Source organism: Chlorocebus sabaeus, chromosome 18, assembly GCF_047675955.1.
Source record: "Chlorocebus sabaeus isolate Y175 chromosome 18, mChlSab1.0.hap1, whole genome shotgun sequence".
In the NCBI taxonomy this organism is placed as follows: domain Eukaryota; kingdom Metazoa; phylum Chordata; class Mammalia; order Primates; family Cercopithecidae; genus Chlorocebus; species Chlorocebus sabaeus.
In genome coordinates this window covers 35803573-35825309 of record NC_132921.1, presented here as the reverse complement: position 1 = coordinate 35825309, position 21737 = coordinate 35803573, and the positions used below count along the sequence as shown (strand labels likewise).

Below are 21737 nucleotides of genomic sequence, written 5' to 3'. Positions count from 1 at the left end.
TAATCAACTAAGAATCCATGGTACATTCCTTGGACTAGCTGCAAGCCTACAGTCCAAAGATCATCCATCTCTAACTCAGGAAAGGTCAAAAGGTACTTAATACCTGCTCCATAGTTTTAGAAGTAACTTAAGTCATGAAATAAAAGTTGCTCGTGAGTCTTCTGGATGTATGTCAGCAATTCAGTTAACTCGCCAAAGAAGAAAAAAAAAAGATGTAAATATTTACTTTCATTAACTCTATACTCAGTAATTTTACAGCAAAGAACATAATAAGAGGTGTTCACACAAAATGGAGATTAATGCAGTTAACACTGAAAGGTTTATACTAAGGTACAAAAACAAGTGCTTGACTTAGAAATTCAACTTTATTTACAAATGTTCTCCTATAAACAAAGATGCCATTCTACCCCTTTAAAATATTGTAACTGATTAACTTCCATAAAAACCATTTACATAATTTCAACCTTTCTGCATAAATCTGTATTATGAGATGGGCAAACAACCTCACAAAATGGTCTGAGACATAAAAACAAAAGACAACCTATCCAGCATGAATGTCCTATTGATAAACTTAATGAAGAATTAAGAATCACACTCCACAATGTGCTACTCCACCAAGAAATAGAAATGTAATGATTTTTTTTATGCTTCACAATAAACAGTTTTCTTGGGTAGTACAGTTTAATTGTGATTGTTTAGGACTGCTCTTGCAGGCTAATATTTATGCTTTTTTTTTTTTTTAAATCATCATTGTAAAAAGGGCAGACTTATAGATTTTTCTAACAATGAAAATCTGTAAACACTGGTCTGGTCTCATCATTCAGGCCAATTAATAAAATAACAAATGCATGGAAAGAATGTTAAACAAAAACATAATCATCATGTGACTGACAGAATTCTCCCTGAAATCAGAGAATATTAATACTCAATAGTATGTATAAATTTGAACTTATAGCTAAGACAATAGACAAAATAATTAACCAAGGAGCTTAAAATAAAATTATTCAAATTACCTATTTATCATTTTATGTGCAGTAATTGCTTTTTAAAAATCCTTTAAATTTTATCTAGGGATAACCATTCACATCATGGCTAAGTTGCAAGGAACTTCAAAACTTTGAAAAAAAAAATTCATCCCTGAGAAGTGAGAGATAGAAAAATATCTAAAAAAAAGAGAAGCAACAGTCTTACACCCTTTTAACAATCTCATCACAGCATGAACTACTATTAACAGTGAGCAATCAGATATTCCAGTCCTGGAGAGTTACTACCTCTCATGATCTGATCTTTTTGTAATGAAACTACAAGTGCAACATTAAAAAAAAAACCAGATAAATAGAAACTCTGGTTTTATTTTCAGTTTTACATTTTTGACAAGTGCAAGGTCGGCCAGCTAAGATATAAATATTCCAATAATGACCGAAGTAATAACTTCTACTGGCATGTCTTCTTCTGAGTCTCCATTTCCTCCACTGATATTCATCCAAATAATAAAAGTAACACAATTGCAATTGAGTTTACTATTATCAATGGCACTGCAAAGAGAAAAAAAAAAGTTTGTTACTATAAAGAAAAAACAGAGAAAAAACTAGAAAATAATTATTAGCCTCCAGGAAGGATAGAAATATCTAACAATATGTCATCATAATCATGTTGTAAATAGTTGTAACAAAGAAACATTCTAAAACACATTGGATCATTAGATCCAAAACTTAATTTAAAGAGAGCTTGTATAACTGGGAGTAAGGGTTGCACTGGAACAGCTAGATCAATGTGAAACATCTGTGGATACTCCCGGTGCAACCCCAGGAACACAAGTGCATTGGAGCCAGGCAGAAGTAGACCCACAGGGTTGTCACTGACAATTAAGATTAGAAATACAGTGCAAAGAAGATTCTGTAGTGTCATTTTACTACATTAAAAATGAACTTACTTACCATTGTATCGAGGTTGTGATTAAAGGGAGAAGAGGTCCTAATTATAACGATTTTGAATAAAAGGCTTTTGAACTCTTTTTTTCTTGAATTGCTCAAAAATATTTTCCAGTAGAATGACAGATACCAGATCTCTATTTTTTTTTTTTTTTTTGAGACAGAGTTTTGCTCTGTCTCCCAGGCTGGAGTGCAGTGGCGTGGCACAATCTCAGCTCATTGCATCCTCCACCTCCTGGGTTCAGGCCATCATCCTGTCTCATCCTCCTGAATAGCTAGGCTTACAGGTATGCACCACCGGCTAATTTTGTATTTTTAGTAGAGACAGGGTTTCACCATGTTGGCCAGGCTGGTCTCGAACTCCTGACCCCAGGTGATCTGCCTGCCTTGGCCTCCCAAAGTGCTGGGATTACAGGAGTAAACCAACGTGCCCAGCTTTCTCTCGAAAATCTCCCAATACTGTATATGATTTTACAACTTGGAAGCAACAGTTTCCAAAAGGCAAGAATATAATTTTGTCTTTTAGCTCTGACAGGTAACACACAAACAGATAATACAGATTATACTACGCATTCTATTTGTACCAACTGGCTTAAATTGAAGTAAGAAGCAAACTAAGAAAGAAAAAAAAAAAAACAGGAACTTTCTTTTTGTTTTGTTTTGTTTTATTTAACTTTTTTTTTTTTTATATACTTTAAGTTCTAGGGTACATGTGCAAAACGTGCAGGTTTGTTACATATGTACACATGTGCCATGTTGGTGTGCTGCACCCATTAACTCGTCATTTACATTAGGTATATCTCCTAATGCTATCCCTCCCCGCTACCCCATCCCCACACTAGGACCCAGTGTATGATGCTTCCCCTCCTGTGTCCAAGTGATCTCATTGTTCAATTCCCACCTATGAGTGAGAACATACAGTATTTGGTTTTCTGTTCTTGCGATAGTTTGCTGAGATTGATGGTTTCCAGCTGCATCCATGTCCCTACAAAGGACACAAACTCATCCTTTTTTATGGCTGCATAGTATTCCATGGTGTATATGTGCCACATTTTCTCAATCCAGTCTGTCACTGATGGACATTAAAGCCATGTTAAAAGAGAAAAAAAATTCCCACTACGAATGGCATATGTGGTATTCACATTTAGAACCTTTGCTACTTAAACCACAACATTAAAACTTAAGAGTGCTCTATTGGCTTTTCTTCTTACCTCTCATCACGGTTCTTACAGATCGAATAAGGTTCATTAGTTGCGATTTAATTCCCGGCTCTTCTCCGAATCCATCAACTCCCTGGTCTGTTCCCCAGCCAACTGTATAATGTAAAGATTAGCTGTGTTAAAAGTTATTACACACTTGCCTTGCTCCCTTACTAGTCATCTTCTAAAAGATTAGTTTGAGACCTTGTTAAAGACAAAGTATAAAGTCATATGACTTTTAAGAAAAGTTAAAATAGTCAGTTAAATATTTGTTTTCTTTTTAACTTTTGATAGCAGCAACACCCTCGCTTCACTTCATTTACACTTTGATTTTATAAAATAAACTACAATCTAAATTATTCCATGGCATTTAGTTTAGTAAAGATGATCTTTGTAACTGTTTTTTTCTCCTTGTTAAAAATACCATATAAAATACTTCTCAAGTCACAAATGAAAACCAAAGCATACTGTCAAACTATGTAATTATTATAATTAGCTCAATTCAGAATTTACAAAACCCATCACGATCATTAGTATAAAAATGCTGTAGCTGAGAATCACTGTCTACATTACTTGGGGAAACTTATAAAGTAAACCTGGTAAAGTGGGATTCGATCATAATACCAAAATACACAAATCTCAAACACCATAATACCAAATCTTGAAAATCCAAAAGATCAAAACCCTGACATCTAAAATCCCAAAAATGACAATCAAGAAACATCAAAATCTCAAAAATGTAATTCTAGGAAGAATTTTTTAGATTCTTTTAAAAAAATTACAATAATATAGAGACAGGGTCTCACTTTGCTGCCTAGGCTAATCTCAAGTTATCCTCCACCTAAGCCTCCCAAAGGGCTGGGATTACAAGTACAAGCCACTGCATTCGGCCTAAATATTTCTTTCTTTCTTTTTCATTTGAGACAAGGTTTCACTCTGTCACCCTGCTGGAGTCGCCCAGCCTGGAGTTCAGTGGTGTAATCATGGCTTACTGCAGCCTCGACCTCCCCAAGTTCAGGTGATCCTCCCACCTCAGCCTCCCAAGTAGCTGGGACCACAGGTGCACACCACCACACCCGGCTAATTTTTGTATTTTTAATACAAACAGATTTCATCATATTACCCAGGCTGGTCTTGAACTCCTGGGCTCAAGTGATCCACTCACCTTGGCCTCCTGGATTACAGGCGTGAGTCACAGCACCCAGCCCTCATTCATATTTTTAAAAGGGGAGTTATCTTTTAAAGAATTTGGGGGCTGGGCATGGTGACTCACACCTATAATTCCAGCACTTTGGGAGGCCAAGGCAGGTGGATCGCTTGAGCCCAGAAGTTCGAGACCAGCCTGGGTAACATGGCGAAACCCTGTCTCTACTAAAACTACAAAAATTAGCTGGGTGTGATGGTGTGTGCCTGTAGTCCCAGCTACTCAGGAGGCTGAGGTGAGAGGATCACCTGAACCTGGGGAAGGTTGAGGCTGTGGTGAGCCATGATCATGGTACTGCACTCCAGCTTGGGCAACAGAGTTTAAAAACAAATTTTTAAAGAGGCAAATGTGTCATTTGAGAAACATAAAAACACAACAGAACACTTCAAAGACCACTTTACACAAAAAAATAGGCAATGACAGCATATATATATTTTTGTGGCACTAAGGTATACTAATGACAGTCACACAGGTGTAACAGCCATGAGGTGAACCATATTCACAAAGAAAGAGGTGAAAAAGGAAATGTATAAACACATTATCACTATGGTTGGTAAGTGTGTTCACCTAGCTTTATAACTGTGGTCATCTGAAATACCATGACAAACAACCTAAGTCTTTTGACAGATCAATCAAAAACTACAGTAGGTAACCACTGCATATGCAATTGCCCAAAGAGCCGAGATAACAAGAAATTTTATTTTTCACTAATGCAGACAGATATACAGAAAGAACCTTTCTTCATTTACTGAGGAAGTTTCAACATTTTTACATACATGCACAATGCCTAAACACAAAGTCAACACTGTGGTAATGTACTTTTGCAGTCAAATTTGCAAAGAATGCATAAAACAAATTAGAACTCTCTAAAAGTCTCTACACAGTTTATACCTCCAGTATTGCAAATGATGTAAAGATGAAATACATAGCATTGGAAATTGTAAAAAATCATGCTGACAACTGAAAATAGTGAAAACAACTGAAAAAGAAAAAAGCTGAAAAAATCGCCATATGATAATGTGTTATTACAGGGATAGATTATGGGCAATTGCATGGAGATATTCCTTAAGGGCTGGTTGGCTTTCTCCATCATTAACTATATTTTGATGTCCTGCATCACAATGAGTAGCTGCTTTTTTTTCTTTTAGGACATGGCTCTCCTCAGACAAAATGTTCACATTCATTTTCTAGGTGGCATTGCTCTTTTTGAAATTCTTCTATGGTTTGATATACATCAACATGAGTTTTCCCTATTAAAAGTTCCCACCATCAGCCGGGCGCGGTGACTCACACCTCTAATGCCAGCTCTTTGGGAGGCTGAGGCAGGTGGATCACCTGAGGTCAGGAGTTCGAGACTAGCCTGGCCAACATGGAGAAACCCCGTCTCTACTAAAAATACAAAATTAGCTGGGCTTGGTGGGGCATGCCTGTAATCCCAGCTACTCAGGAGGCTGAGGCAGGAGAATTGCTTGAACCCGGGAGGTGGAGGTTGCAGTGAGCCAAGATCGTGCCATTGCACTCTAGCCCGGGCAACAAGAGCGAAACTCCATCTCAAAAAATAAATAAATAAATAAATAAAATAAAAAATAAATAAAAGTTCCCATCCTCTGTGCCATGTTTCTATGTTGTCTTGGGTACCCAGAAATCCATTTCACATCCACTTATATAGAGATCACAAATTTGGTAGAAACAACACTGGTGATCAAAAGCAATACTGCTGCATCAGTGTCTTCTTACCCTACTATGCACATAACTATTTTTGAACCAGTCAGTAACTTCGCTGGCTTCTTCAGGCAAACGTGGGTTCAACTCATTAAAAGCTCCTGGAATGCCATCAGCTGGAAGGAATGCTAACACAGGCAAATGATGCATTTTTAAACTTAAGTTTTCACCACTGCAGCATCTGGTAGCCAATCCACTCACCTGAATTTCCCACCAAATGCAAATAAAGACAAGAACATGGTAATAGTTCCGCCTAACATGATGCACCTAACCTGATATAACTATCCTGTTTATACTCCTAAAACACACTAATCCCTTCCCCAAAATTCAGCTTTCAAGATTTCAACATTCAGGATTTTAATCTTTTGGGATTTGAGACATTAGGAATTATGGTATCCAGGACTTTTGGGATTATGATCCAAACCTGTAATAGCTTGGTTAGGCTTCCAAAACATGCTCTATCCTGCCAGCAGGACATATCTTTTTTTACCTTTTTCCTTATCATTCCTCTTCATTTAGTTTTGAGTTGAGGAATTTAGCCCACTACCCCTCTTATTCTCTATAAGTGAGTCTTTTACATTCTTTTGTCATTTTCCTATGATACTACAAATCATTACTTCTTTACCCTTATGCACTAATTCTTTTTATATTGTGCGACACATTGTTTTGAAGACTTACATGTTCTCATTTCTGCAATTTGTCCTTTTCTTGTCCTCATTTCAGGTCCACTTTTCCCTATCTCATATGACTACAGGGCTTAATTAATTCCTGACATGCTAACCCTTAAACTTGAAGAGGACAGTTTTTTAGAATATATGTATCTGAAAGACTCAAATATCAGGAAATAAGATTTCACTTTTAATCAACTTTTATTCGGTTGAAATAAAATGCTAAATAATGGTTGTTTGCTTTTTTTGTCACTGAGATATGTTGTGGTATAAAACTAACTTAAAATTCAAGTTTACAACAGGGTTGTTGTTGACTCCTACTCACTCTTCACAGAACCTAGCTCAGGTTCTGCTTATAGTCCTTCCAGTCCACAGGGGTTTTGTTCTTTTTTGAATTACCATAGTACAACTACCATCACAGTTGTCACTATCAGAGCCTTTGCTATCTCTTGCAAGACTCTTTTAGTAGATACCCCTGTAATCTTGATATCTCAACACTTGTAAGTTTTCTTCCTTAAAGGTTTATATCTTGCTACCTTGATTCCCATTGCCTACTGAATAAGAACCAAACTCCTTAAACTGACATTCTAGTTTTATATCCTATCACACCCCTCCAAGTATTCCTATTCACAGTTAATTACTCCAGCGGTCCCCAACCTTTGTGGCACCAGGGACCGGTTTCGTGGAAGACAGTTTTTCCACAGACAGGGGCTGGGGGGGGGTGGTGATGGCACTAATGTGAGCCATGGGGCATGGCTGTAAATACAGAAGAAGCTTAGCTCATTTGCCTGCCACTCACCTCCTGCTGAGTGGCCCAGTTCCTAATAGGTCCGCGAGAGTAATGTAGGGGTCCCCAACCCCCAGGCCACAGACCTATTAGGAAAATTACTCTGGAAATTGGCCAGTTGTCCAGGAAGAAAGACTTCCTCCCAATACTGACATTTGGGGGCCTCACCTCAATGAAATAGCCAATTTCTTCATTCACTTAATACTGAGACCCACCAGTAAACAAGCCCTGACCACACACATGGAACTTCCAAAGAGCTTCTCAGTCCCTTACAATTAAACGAATAGTCAAGAAAGAACAATTCTTAATATGGAAAGACATATCAAACAGAAATGGAGACTCTAAGGAAGAGAAGATGCAAGAAGTAGAAAAATACATTTTTTAAATGAACATCCTTAGATAAAAGCCATTGTAGCTATGAAACAAAAACAGAATACCATAAGAACAGATCCCATCCAGGGATCAAGCAGCTATTGCTACATTAGGATTAAAAGTTCAAAAAAAGTGGTTGCAAGATGAAATTAAGAAAACCTACCAAACACAATTAAAGAAAAAAGAAAATTGGCCGGGCGCGGTGGCTCAAGCCTGTAATCCCAGCACTTTGGGAGGCCGAGACGGGCGGATCACAAGGTCAGGAGATCGAGACCATCCTGGCTAACACTGTGAAACCCCGTCTCTACTAAAAAATACAAAAAATTAGCCAGGCGCAGTGGCGGGCGCCTGTAGTCCCAGCTACTCGGGAGGCTGAGGCAGGAGAATGGCGTGAACCCGGGAGGCAGAGCTTGCAGTGAGCCGAGATTGCGCCACTGCACTCCAGCCTGGGAGACAGCGAGACTCCATGTCAAAAAAAAAAATAAAAATAAAAATAAAAAGAAAAAAGAAAATTGGAGTATAAATCTGTCAAAATAATCAGTTCCAAAAAGAGACAAGAAAAAATAAGAAGCAATTATTGAAGAAATATTAAGATAAAATATCCCCAAACTGAAGAACATGAGCCTTTTTAGCCAAAAGGGTTCAATCAGAAAACAGCCCAATGAATGAGAAAATTAAAAGGTACAATGTCTTCAAAACTGCAGAAAAATTAGTTTCAATCTAGAATGCTATAACTAAATCACAAATCAACTATAAGAATAAAAGTCATATTTTTTTTTACCATTCAGCTATGAGCAATATTCATAGTAATAGTAAACATGGAATGCTGATATAACCAATAATTGGTTGGAGAAGGGAGAGATGGAAGAGAAGTATGTGTACAGTAATCCCCCCTTATCTATGGGGCATATATTCCAAGATCCCCAGGGGATGCCTGAAACCACGGATAGTACCAAACCCTAAATATACTATATATTTTTTCCTATATATACACACCTCTGGTAAAGTTTAATTTATAAATTAGGCATAGTAAGAGATCAACAACAGTAACTAATAATAAAATAGAGTAATTATAACAATATGCCAACATCACTGCTCTTACACCTTAGGGTCAGTATTAAGTAAAATAAGGGTTACTTGAACATAAGCACTGTGATATTACAACATTTACTCTGATAACCAAGATGACTGCTAAGTGACTAACAGGTAGCTGAGGCAGGCAGCATACACAACACGGAGATGCTGGACAAATGAGTAATTCACATCCCAGGTGGAATGGAACAGGATGGTGCAAGACTTCATCATGCTACTCATAACAGCCCACAATTTAAAATGTATAAATTACTTATTTCTGGAATTTCCCATTTCAGTATTTTCAGACTGTGACTGACTGCGTGTAACTGAAACTGTGGAAAGCGAAACTGTAAATAAGGGAGGACTAGTATGCTTGTGCTCACTCAAGCCTGAGTGTGCTGCTGGTGGTATAATTGTGTGAAACCCTTCCATAGCACAAGTCAATAGTCTGCTTCTAAGGAGTGGGGCTCAGGTCAAGGAGGAATGAGGTAAATGGCTTCTTTCTTTATAAACTGACGAGCTTTTTGACTTTGAAAGCCATACACATATTGCTTTGATAAAAAAATGTAAAAAGAAAGCCATCTGCAACTAGGTCTTCCTCCCCACAGCATGAACATCCTGAGGGCTGGGATGAGTTCTATGGCATCATGTTATTCAAAATTGTGTTTTAAAACCATCTTTACATGGTATTGATAGTTTCATTTTCTTTACTTGTTTTAAAATGTATCATCGGTTAAATTATCAATCCTTTCCATCCAATTTCACATATGGCAAAAAGGATTTGTCTTAAGTACTATATGGATTATGCACTCAATTTTTATTGGAAACCATACTTCCCAGCAATCTTTTTTCTTTTAGATCCGTTCCAAAAAATTGCTTAAACATATTTTTTTACATGTGAGATGAGTGACTCCCAGAAAAAAAAAAATTTTGCTCTTCAACAAAACAAGATAAAACTTTACAATACTGGAATTAACATAATTAAAGCATCACCACTGAAGTAATTTAAACATATAGTAAGTTCTCAGTTAATTGCAGCCCAGTCTCTACTCTTATGCCACCAGAATGAAAAAAAAATGGATGGAGAATTTCCGGATGGAGACAGTAAGTCATTAGTCTAGATATTCCACATACGAATACAAATGTGACAAGTAAAAGATCAGGGGCCAGGGATTATCTTTTACTAGAACAAATAGTTTACCCTCCAACTGCTACATAGGGATACTCAGTTGTTTTCCAGCCAAAGTTTTAAGGAGCATTGCTGTTTTTCTTTTTTTTGTTTTTGTTTTTAAGAGAAAGATTTGGCCAGGTGTAGTGGTTCACACCTACAATTCCAGCACTTTGGGAAGTTGAGGTGGGAAGACTGCTTGAGTCCAGGAGTTTGAGACCAGCCTGACAAAAAGTAAAAAAGTTAGCCGGGTGTGGTGTTATGCTCCTGTAGTCCCAGCTACTCAGGAGGCTGAGGTGGGAGCATTGCTTGTGCCTGGGAGGCCAAGGCTGCAGTGAGCTGTGATCATGCTACTGCACACCAGCCTGGGTGACAGAGACCCTCTTTCCAAAAAAAAAAAAGAGAGATTTAATTATCTGGTTTTCTTGTCACTTCCACAGCTAGAGCGCCTGGCAGAGAATAAATGATAAGACCAGTTAGCAGTACTTGCTGCCTTAATTTCAGAAATACAGTTGAATAGAAAAAGTTACTGACTGCAATCACCAAACATGTTCTTCTGCTGTCCAGACTTCAAAAAAGTCACACACAAAATGGCAATCCATCCAGGCTCAGCCAAAAACTCTCGGCACACATATTTTGAAGAAAAAGTATTAGTAACAGTTTTGAGAACTCGCTGACCCTGAGCAGATCTCAGCCTCTCTGAGATCAATTTCCATATCTATAAAAGAAAATGAAAGTGATTTTCTTTGTCAATGTCACCAAGTTTACATGTGATCAAATGCTATCATAAACATGAAAGTGCCTAATAAACTACACAAAGAACTCTGCTAATGTAAGTTTTTGAAAATGACCTTTATCAAAAAGATCAATGGTGGCCGGGTGTGATGGCTCACGCCTGTAATCTCAGCACTTAGGGAGGCCAAGGCGGGGCAGATCACTTGAGGCCAGAAGTTCAAGACCAGCCTGGCCAACATGGCAAAAAACCACCTCTACAAAAACTACAAAAATTATCTGGGCATGGTAGCGTGTGCCTGTAATCTCAGCTACCTGGGAGGCTGAGGCATGAGAATTGCTTGAACCTAGGAGATGGAAGTTGCAGTGAACTGAGATAGCGCCACTGCACTAAAAGAAAATTAACATCATTGTGGAACACTGGAAGAAACAACATATTCCCTGTATTACTGTCAAAATACTACTAAATTATTTATAAGAATACACATATCCTTTGCATCAGGAATTGCAAGACTATGATAACGGTAAAGTTATTTAATTATTTAGAAAATATTCACTGACAGAACTGTAAAGATAAGAGAATCCTTCTCAGTCTGCTGGAGGAGACAGAAAAGAAACTACAGTGATGCTATGACCCATGGAGATGGGTCACAGACGGTGTGAGGGAAAGGGCAATGCCAGAGGTAGGTCTTAATTGACAGGCTGAGGAGTTAGCCACTTAAAAGGGTTAAGTAAAGGTCACAATGAGTAAAGGCTCAGCAGTGGTAAAAATGGTACATAGGACAAATACTGGGGAAGGATAAAAGAGAAGGAGGAGGAGGAAGGGGCACCTTATGGTAGGCTTGAAATCACATGAGAGTGTTGAAGTTTACATTGAAGGCTACAGATACTGAAGAACTGAAAAATTTCAAACCATTGAAGAATAGGCTCAGCTTCACCTGAGAAGCGAAACTGGAGGCAGGATGACCAGTAAGGAGTTTGCTACAAAAATCTATGCTTGCTTATCTAAAAACCCAAATTAAAAACAAATAAAATAAAAAACCTAGGCAATAAGAAAGCACCTATATAAACAATATTTAATAAGTATTTAAAATATTTTAAACTTCTATTTTAAAACATATTTAGATATTTTTAAACAACAGCTTATTCACTTAGATGAGCCAATGTAGTGTTTTCCCTTAGTTTGAGGATCACATTCAAAATACATGCTCAGGCAAAATATTTATACGCTACCTCTGTAGAGAAGACAAAGTGTGGAAGACAAAGTTCTAGAGGGTAAAGTATTAATATATCTGGGCCATTCTAACAGTTTCTAGCAGTATTTTTGTTTTGTTTTGTTTTTTGGTTTTTTCTGAGACAGCGTTTCACTCTGTCACCCAGGCTGGAGTGCAGTGGTGCAGTGTGAGCTCACTGCAACCTCTGTCTCCTGGGCTCAAGCCATTCTCTTGCCTCAGCCTTCCAAGCAGCTAGGATTACAGGCGGAGCATCACCACACCTGGCTAATTTTTTTACTTTTAGTAGAGACAGGGTTTCACCATGTCGGCCAGGCTGGTCTCGAACTCCTGACCTCAGATGATCTGCCCGCCTCAGCCTCCCAAAGTGCTGGGATTACAGGCATGAGCCAATGCGCCTGGCCCCCTGTACCAGGAGTTTTTAATGTAGGGGCACAAATCTCAATCACCTGCAGAAATTTTGGAAAATACATACTACTGAACTTCACTTTTAAAATTTGAATACAGATCTACAGTAGGGTTTGGGCATTATATTTTTTAAATGCTCTTTTAATAACTCTGAAATAAACTTTCAAGTGAGAATTACTGGTTTATTGGAACAATGGCTTTAAATATACAAAACTGAGATCATTCTACAAAATCTGAGATGCTACAGACATACAATCTATGCTTTCCTAAATTAGCTGTGGAGACAGAATGGAATTACAGTATATTTTATATTAACCCCAATCGATAATGTGAAGTTAACTGTCACTTCTTATTCTCCAATTAGTTCATATAGTTTATTTAAATAAATTACATTCCTTGAAGGCAAGAACCAAGTATTTCTCTTATAAACCCAAAATGTCTGAAACAATGTTGGACACATTGCAGGTGTTCTAAAACATATCCCAGTTGGGCGTGGTGGCTCACACCTGTAATCCCAGCACTTTGGGAGGCTGAGGCGGGTCGATCACCTGAGGTCAGAAGTTCGAGACCAGCCTGGCCAACATGGTGAAACACGGTCTCTACTAAAAATACAAAAATGAGCCAGGCGTGGTGGCGGTAGCACCTGTAGTCCCAGCTACTCAGGAGGCTGAAGCAGAAGAATCACTTGAACCCGTGAGGGGGAGGTTGCAGTGAGCCGGGATCGTGCTACTGCACTTCAGTCTGGGCAACACAGCGAGATTCCACCTCAAAAAAAAATTTTTTTTTTAGTTAGGCGTGGTGGTAGGTGCCTGTAATCACAGCTACTCGGGAGGCTGAGGCAGAACTGCTTGAACCCGGGAGGCAGAGGTTGCAGTGAGCAGAGATCATGCCACTGCACTTCAGCCTGGGCCACAGAGTGAGACTCCATCTCAAAAGAAAAAAATAAAAAAGACCAAAAAAAAAAATCCCTTAAGTTTCACCTAAGGGTAGTATAATCAAAGACTTGGTTATTAAACATAACTAACAATATGAAATGAACATTATTCAGCCTGTAGCATTAGTGAGTATTAAAAGCTCATTAGATTTCAAAACCATGAAGGAAGATAGCACTATAGATTAGTTATGTCCATTTTTAAACTTTATGTAAAGAATTATCCAATATATATTCTTTTGTGTCTGTCTTTTGCTCAAATTGTGTCAGAGTCATCCATATTGCTTTGCAGGACCACAATTCATTCTTTTTCATTGTTATGCGCATTCCATTATATGAATACAATTTAGTCATTCTACCATTTCTAGTTTTCATTGCGATTATGCTGCTATGAACATTCTCATACATGTCTTTTGGTGCACATATTTATAAGCATTTGTGTAAGAGTGAAACTGTAGGATCACACAAGATGTGTAGGATGAGCTTTAGTTACTTCTGCCAAAAAGTTTTTCAAAGTGGTTGTACCAACTTATACTTCCATCAGCAGAGTATAAGAGTTCACAGTTCTATAACCTTATCAAAACTTCCTATTTTCAGGTAAGAATGTATAATTCAAAAAACAGACTCCCAGCTTTTTGGAGATGTATTTCACACATCTTACAATTCATACATATAATCCAATGATTTGAAGTACACTCAGAGTTCTGCAACTCTATCACCACATTCAATTTTAGAATACTTTTACCACCCCAAAAGAAACCCTGTACACACTGACAACCACTTCCCACCCCATCAGGCCCTCCAGCACCAAGCAACCACTAATCTACTTTCTGTCTACAAAAAATTGCCTAACATAAAGAGTATCATATGCTATGTGATCTTTCTTATAAACAGTATCATATGATATGTGGTCTTTTATGACTAGCTTCTTTCACTTTCTATAATGATTCAAGGTTCATCCATATTGTGGCATGTAATAATACTTCGTTACTTTTTTTGCCAAATAGTATTCTACATTATGGATATACCACAGCTAGTCATCTATTCAACAGCTGATGGACATCTGGGTTGTTTCCATTTTTTGGCTATTATGAACAATGCTATTTTGAACATTCCATGTTTGTTTTCAATACTCTTGGTACACCTAGGAGTAGAATCACTGTGTCATACAGTAACTATGTTTAACATTTTGAGGAACAGCCAGACTGTTTCCCGAAGTGGCTGAACCATTTTACATTCTCTTTAACAATATATGACAGTTCCAACTTCTTCACAACCTCACCCACACTTATTATTTAACCTTTTTATTATAGCCATAATAATAAATGGTATCTCATTATGGTTTCGGTTTGCACTTCTCTAATGATTAATAATGCTGACCATCTATTCATGTGCTTATTGATCATTTGCTTATGTTCTTTGGAAAAAAATTCTATTCAGTTCCTTCATAAATGTTTTAATTGGGTTATTTATCTTTTATTATTTAGTTCCAATAGTTCTTTATATATTATGGATAGAAGTCACTCATCAGATATATGAGTTGCAAATATTTTATCCCAGTCTGTGGTTGTCTTTTAAAGCATGAAATTTTTAAAATTTTGATGAAATCCAATTTATCTATTTTTCTTTGGCACTTGTGCTTCTGGTGTTGTATCTGAGATGGTTTTAGCCAACAAAAAGTCACATAGTTTTTTGTCTGTATGTTCTTCTAAGAGTTGTATAGCTTTTTATCTTACAGTTTGTAAGTCTATGATTATGAGTTAATTTTTGAAGATGGTGTGAGGTAGGAGTCCAACTTTACTTTTTTTTTATATGGCTATTCAGTTGTTAAAGAACTATTTGTTGAAAAGGTTATTTGGCACCATTATTGAAAATCAATTGATACAAATGTAAGGATTTTTAAATGAACTTTAAATTCTATTTCATTGATCTGTCTACCCTTCTGCCAGTATCATCCTGTTTTGATTACTGGACCTTTGCAATAAGTTTTAAAATTGGAAAGCACAACTCCAATTTTGTTTTTCTCTTTCAAGACTGTCTTGACTATTCTGGATTCCTTGCATTTCCTCTATAATCAACTCATCAGCTTCTTCAAAAAAGCTAACTGGGATTTTGAGACACCACATTAAACCTATAAATCAATATTAAGTACTGTCATCTTAATAATATTAAGTATTCTGATCTGTGAACATGGGAAGTCTCTATCTTTAAAAAGATCTTTAATCTTCTTTCTTTCAATAATGCCTGATAGTTCTCATAGCATGAAACTTGTACTTCTGTTAAACTTATTCCTATTTAATCCTTAATGTTGTAAATAAAATTATCTCCTTAACTTCATTTACAATTGTTCATTGTGCACAGAAAAACAATTGATTTTTACACAATGTTCCTACATTCTGCAATCTTATTAAATTCATTCATTTGTCTTAATAGCCTTGTAGTGGACTCTTTAGGGTTTTCTATATATACAAAATTATGTCATCAATAAAAAGAGTTTTATTTTTTCAACCTCATAATCTGGATGTCTTTTTTCTTGTCTAACTGCCCTGGTTAGAATCCCCATTATAACGTTAAATAAAAATGGCAAGAGAGGACATCCTTGTCTTATTCCACATCAGGGAAAGAATTTAGTGTTCCAGCATTAAGTATGATGTTAACTAGGGAATTTTCATACATGCCCCTTATCAGATTAAGAAAGTTCGCTCCTATTGCTAGTTTGTTATTTTTTTTTTTTAATCATGAAAGGGTACTGAATTTTGTCAAATGCCTTTCTGCATCTTTTGTGACGACTGTGTGATTTTTATTAATATCATGTATTACATAACTGATTTTCAAATGTTAAACCAACCCTGTACTCCCAAGATAAATCAAATCCCACTTGTTCATGGTATATAATCCCTTTTATAGGTTGCTAGATTTAGTCTGCCAGTATTTCGTTGAGAATTTTTGCAGCTATATTCAAAAGAGATATAGGTCTACAGTCTCTTTTCTTGTGATGTCTCTGTCTGGTTTTCATATTAGGTTAATACTGACTTCATGGCATGAATTGAAAAGTGTTCTATCCCCTCTATCTTTTGGAAGAGTTTGTGAGAAATTGGTATTAAGTCTTCTTTAAATGTTTGGTTGAATGCAACGTTGAAGGCTTGACTTTGTGAGAAGCTTTTAAATTATTAATTATATCTCTTTATATGTTATAGGTCTATTCGGATTTCCCAATTGAGTCTAGTCAGTCTAGCTAAAGACTTGTCAATTTTGTCAAGGAATCAGCTTTTGGTTTTCTTAATTCTAATATTTTTCTACTATGTATTTCATTAACTTTCACTGTAGTCTTTATGATTTCCTTCCTTTTGCTTTTTTTTGTGGAGGCTGCGAGAGCAGGCTGTGGCTCAAATGACAGAGACTCTTACTGTTCTGAGATTTAGCAGATTGACATCTCTCTCTCTGTTTTTTGTTTGTTTGTTTGTTTGTTTTGTTTTTTTTTTTTTTTTTTTTTTGAGACAGGGTCTCACTCCGTCATCCAGGCTGTAGTGTGGCAGTGGGATCTCAGCTCATTCCAACCTCTGTCTCCTGGGTTCAAGCAATTCTCCTGCCTCAGCCTCCCCAGTAGCTGGGATTACAGGCACGTACCACCATTCCCAGCTAATTTTTTGTATTTTTAGTAGAGACGGGGTTTCTCCATGTTGGCCAGGCTGGTCTTGAACCCCTGACCTCAAGTGAGCCGCCCACCTCAGCCTCCCAATGTGCTGGGATTACAGGCTTAAGCCACTGTGCTGGGCCTTCTTTTTTGGTCTTTCTTAGAAAACACTGTGTTTATATGCCTCACTGATCATCCCTCCTCCACTCTGTTCATAGAGCTGACTTGTTGAAGACACAGAGCTAGTTTTCATTGTCACTGCTGAGATACCTCAAGCTCTAAAAACAAACAAAACCACCACCATAAAACATATCCCCATATCCCTTCAAGTCACCTTTTCTTCTTTTCCTCCAATTTAAAGATAACATTGGATAATCTTACTGTCTCCATTTTATAACTTTCTACTCACTTCCCAACCCATTCCAATGTGGATTTTACCCACTGCTGTAATTGCTCTTGTAAAATCACCAATGACTTCAATTATCCTGAATCAGTAGGACTCTTTTCAGTCCTTAACTTACAGTAGTCCCCTCCTTAATCTTGGAGATACACTTCAAGACTCCACAGTAGATGCCTGAAACAGAAGACAGTACCCAACCCTATAAGTAGTATGTTTTTTCCATCTGATAACCAAGTGACTAACGGGTGGGTAGCATATATGGTGTGCATATGCTAGACAAAGGGAAGATTCATGTCCTCATGATACAGGATTTCATCAGGCTACTCAGAACAGTTGCAATTTAAAACATGAATTGCTTATTTCTGCAATTTTCCAATTAGTACTTTCAGATGGCAGGTGACAACAACTGAAACTGCAGAAAGCCAAACCACAGATGGGGGGGACTACTATACTAAGCTTCTCAGTAACATCCCACTGTTGCAGTATCTCTTCAAACACTCCCTGATTCTGGTGAAGTCCCACTGTCTAGGTTTTTCCATCTCTGTTTTGCTCATTTGTCAAGTTCTTCTGTCAGTTCTTCTCTCTCTACCTAAACATTAAATACTAGAGGAGATTCTAGGGCTGTCTGGGGCACCAATTCTTTTTGTACTCTACTCTTTTCTTTGGTAATTTCATCTTCTCATATGACTTCATTTATTATCTATGCTTGACAAATTCAAATTTCAATCTCCACCCTAATTTGTGCTGCTCTTCTATGGACTTAAATCCAACTGGCTATTTTACATCTCCACTTGCATATCTCATAGAAATCTCAAACTGAGCAGGACTAAAATTTATTTCACGATATCTTCACCTCCTTACCTAGCACTATCACCCCAAATTTTCCTCTAATACTGTCTAACTCAGTAAAGGTACTACCCTCACTCAGTGGCTTAACCCAGAGGGCCAAGAGATCTTTGACTTCATCCACTCTTAGTCCCAAAGTCCCACAGTAAATTCTGCCTTTTCTACTTTTTTTTCCTTTTTTTTTTTTTTGAGACACAGTCTTGCTCTGTCACCCAGGTTGGAGTGCAGTGGCGCGATCTCAGCTCAAAGCAACCTTTGCCTCCCAGGCAAGTAATTCTCCTGCCTAAGCCTCCCAAGTAGCTGGGATTACAGGTGCCCAACACCACACCCTGCTAATTTCTGTATTTTTAGTACAGACAGGGTTTCACCATGTTGTACAGGGTGGTCTCAAACTCATGACCTCAAGTGAACCACCCATCTTGGCCTCCTAAAGTGCTAGGCGTGAACCACCATGCCCAGCCTCTACTTTAAAAATATCTTCTGATCTACGTAAGATTCCTAGGGCTGCCACAACAAAGCAGCACAAACTGGGTGGCTTAACAGAAATTTTCTCACAATTTTGGAGGCTAAAAGTCTGAAATCAAAGCATAAGCAGGGTTGGTTCCTTTGGGGGCTCTGAGCGATAATCTCATCCATGACTCTCTCTTAACATCCAGTAGTTGCTGGAAATCCTTGGTATACCTTGTCTTATACATGCATCACTCCAATCTCTGCCTCAGTTGTCACATGGTCTTCTGTGTGTGCATCTGTGTGTCTCCAAATCTCTCTTTTCTTATAAGGGCACCAGTCATTGGATCTAGGGCCCAACCTAACCCAGTATGATCTCATTTTAACTTCATTACATATGCAAAGATCCTGTTTCCAAACAAGGTCGCCTTCATAGGTATCAAGGGTTGGGACTTCAACACATCTTTTTGAGGGACACAATCCAACCCCCAACTTGATCCCTTCTACTTTTCTGTATAGCAGTGAACAGATGAACTCTGCAAGATGAAGTTTGAATCCTAGCTCCACCACTTTCTACTTTCTACCTGTGTGTTCTTAGAAAGGCCACCTACTTTCTTTGTGCTTCTAGTTTCCCATTGGAAAATGGGGATGAAAACAGAAACTGTCTCACAGAGTTGCTGTGAAGGCTACACCAGTTAATATATGTAAAGCACTTGATACAGATCCTGCACGTAAGTGCTACATAAGTACTAGTTATCATTATTATTATACCCACTTGTGTCTACTTGCCCTATTTAGAATGGCTCTTCCTTGGGAGGCCAAGGTGGGCAGATCACGAGGCCAGGAGCTCAAGACCAGCCTGACCAACACGGTGAAACCCATCTCTACTAAAAATACAAAAATTAGCCAGGCGTGGTGGCAGATGCCTGTAATCCCAGCCACTCGGGGAGGGTGAGGCAGGAGAATCGCTTGAACCTGGGAGGTGGAGGATGCAGTGAGCTGAGATCCCACCACTGTACTCCAGCCTGGGGGACAGAATGAGACTCTGTCTCCAAAAAAAAAGAATGGGTCTTCCCACATCCACTGCTTTCCCTTCCAATCTTTCCTCCGTATTGTAGCCAGAAGGATCTTGCAAATAACACAAATCTGGTCATGTCGCTGTCTTAAGACCCTCTTCTCACCTGCCTCAGAGTTTTCACACCAGATCTACACCACTTAAAGCTCTCCTCACCCTTCCAACTCCTCCCAACCCTTCACCTTCACCGAGTTAATGTTTACTCATGTATCAGATTTAAGGTTAAACACTCTTCCTTCAAGAAGCTTTCGCAGATACACAAGTTAGTATCTGCCTGTACTTCTCTTTCTTACATAATACTGTCTATACTTGTTATTGTCACTTGTTCAGTTTTTATTTAGATTAACTTCCATCAGAATGGCAGAGTAGCTGCTGTAACTTCAGTTACTATAAATGGGCCTGGCACATACTTTGCACTCAATAAATATCTTCTGAAGTAATCAATGAAATGAATCAATCTTGCTCCTGGTTTTACGTTTCAGTAATTCAAACGGACATACTCGGTACACAACGTGAGATCCTGGGAGGCATAACTTGTGTTTTCATTTCTGAATTTCTAAATTCTAGCAGTTTTTGGCACACTGTATGCACCCAACAAGCTATCTGAATAAACTTCTCTTGGAACATGAGTGGCTGAATGTCCTGATAACTCCAACGCATTCCCTTCCTATAATTCCTAAAGCCCAGGAACACTTACTGCCTTCCATCAGTGAGTGAACTACTGATGCTCCAAAATGAGCCATGCCTCCTTCCCCTCCACCCCCCAACTCGTTTTGTTTTGTTTTGTTTTTTTGAGACGGAGTCTCACTCCCAGGCTGGAGTGCAATGGCGCGATCTCGGCTCACTGCAACCTCCGCTTCCCAGCTTTAAGTGATTCTCCTGCCTCAGCCTCCCGCCCGGCTAACTTTTGTATTTTCACCACCACGCAAGGCTAATCTTTGTATTTTTAGTAGAGACAGGGTTTGACCACGTTGCCAGGCTGGTCCCAAACTCCTGACATCATGATCCGCCGGCCTCGGCCTCCCAAAGTGCTGGGATTACAGGCGTGAGCCACCGCGCCCGGCCCCTCACCCCCAACTCTTAGCCCAAAACTCAGACCCTGGGTTTTCGGCTATTGAAAGTAGTCACAGGACCGCGCCGCTTCACTTCAGCCTGGACAACAGAACGAGACTCCGTATCAAAAAAAAAAAAAAAAAAAAAAGTCACAGAAAACTGCAATTAAATTACTGAATCGAAGTAATCACAAGCACTTATGTAGTGGCACTTACTGACCTCCGTATCCCTCCACCCCAACCCCCTGGGCCCTGCACAGCGGCTGTGTGTTGAATATTCTCCCGCTATTGAGCCCAAACCTGATGAGAGGAAAGACTCGGCTTCCACTCCGAGCCGAGCCTTCCGCTGTTCTTCTGTCCCGGCCAGTGGTGTCCCCCCACGCGGCCCCATTAGGGTTCGCACCCCCAGGACTCCGCCGCCGCCCCAGCCCGCGCCCCGCGGCCCCACTCACTGTTCTTGAGGAATCGCTCCTCGTGCAGCACGGCGATGGCGTTGACGCAGAGCAGGGCTGCCTGCAGCAGTGAGTACAAGGTAAAAGCCATGGCCGTCCGGAGCCGCCCGAAGTCCAAGCGATTTCTCTCCCGCCGCCGCAAAGGACGTGGCGCCTCCAAGGCTGGCGCCTTCCTACGGAAGCCGATGAGGCCCAAGACGAACTCTCCGGGAAGCCCCGCCCCCATCTGGTTAAGAACCGCCCCTCGCTGAAGTCTGCAAGTCCTGCCGCTTGTCTAGAGCGGTGATGTGCAATCAATGCTCTGGTGTGGCCGGTGCTGCAGGTGCAAAATACACACCGGCTTTCAGACACTTGGAACTGGAACAAGGATGAAGAATATCCCAATAATTTTTTTTTTTTTTTT

At 38.9% G+C, this 21737-nt stretch overlaps 1 protein-coding gene across 1 annotated transcript; it reads right to left on the bottom strand.

Annotated features, from left to right (window-relative positions):
• Positions 1 to 346: 346 nt before the first annotated feature.
• On the bottom strand, positions 347 to 21523 carry IER3IP1 (immediate early response 3 interacting protein 1). The gene is made up of 3 exons (XM_007974105.3): positions 21335 to 21523; positions 3143 to 3244; positions 347 to 1535 (listed from the first exon to the last, which is right to left on the bottom strand). Exons 1-3 carry the CDS (start codon positions 21423 to 21425, stop codon positions 1480 to 1482), a joined length of 249 nt encoding a protein of 82 aa, XP_007972296.2. The 5' UTR covers positions 21426 to 21523; the 3' UTR covers positions 347 to 1479.
• Between the last annotated feature and the right edge of the window lie 214 nt (positions 21524 to 21737).

Coding starts and splice junctions, on each gene's coding strand:
- IER3IP1 (XM_007974105.3), bottom strand. CDS start 21,425: ATGGCTTTTACCTTGTACTCACTGCTGCAGGCAGCCCTGCTCTGCGTC. Junction 3,245..21,334: donor GGAGCGATTCCTCAAGAACA/GTGAGTGGGGCC, acceptor TACATTATACAG/TTGGCTGGGGAACAGACCAG. Junction 1,536..3,142: donor TGTAAGAACCGTGATGAGAG/GTAAGAAGAAAA, acceptor TTCTCTTTGCAG/TGCCATTGATAATAGTAAAC.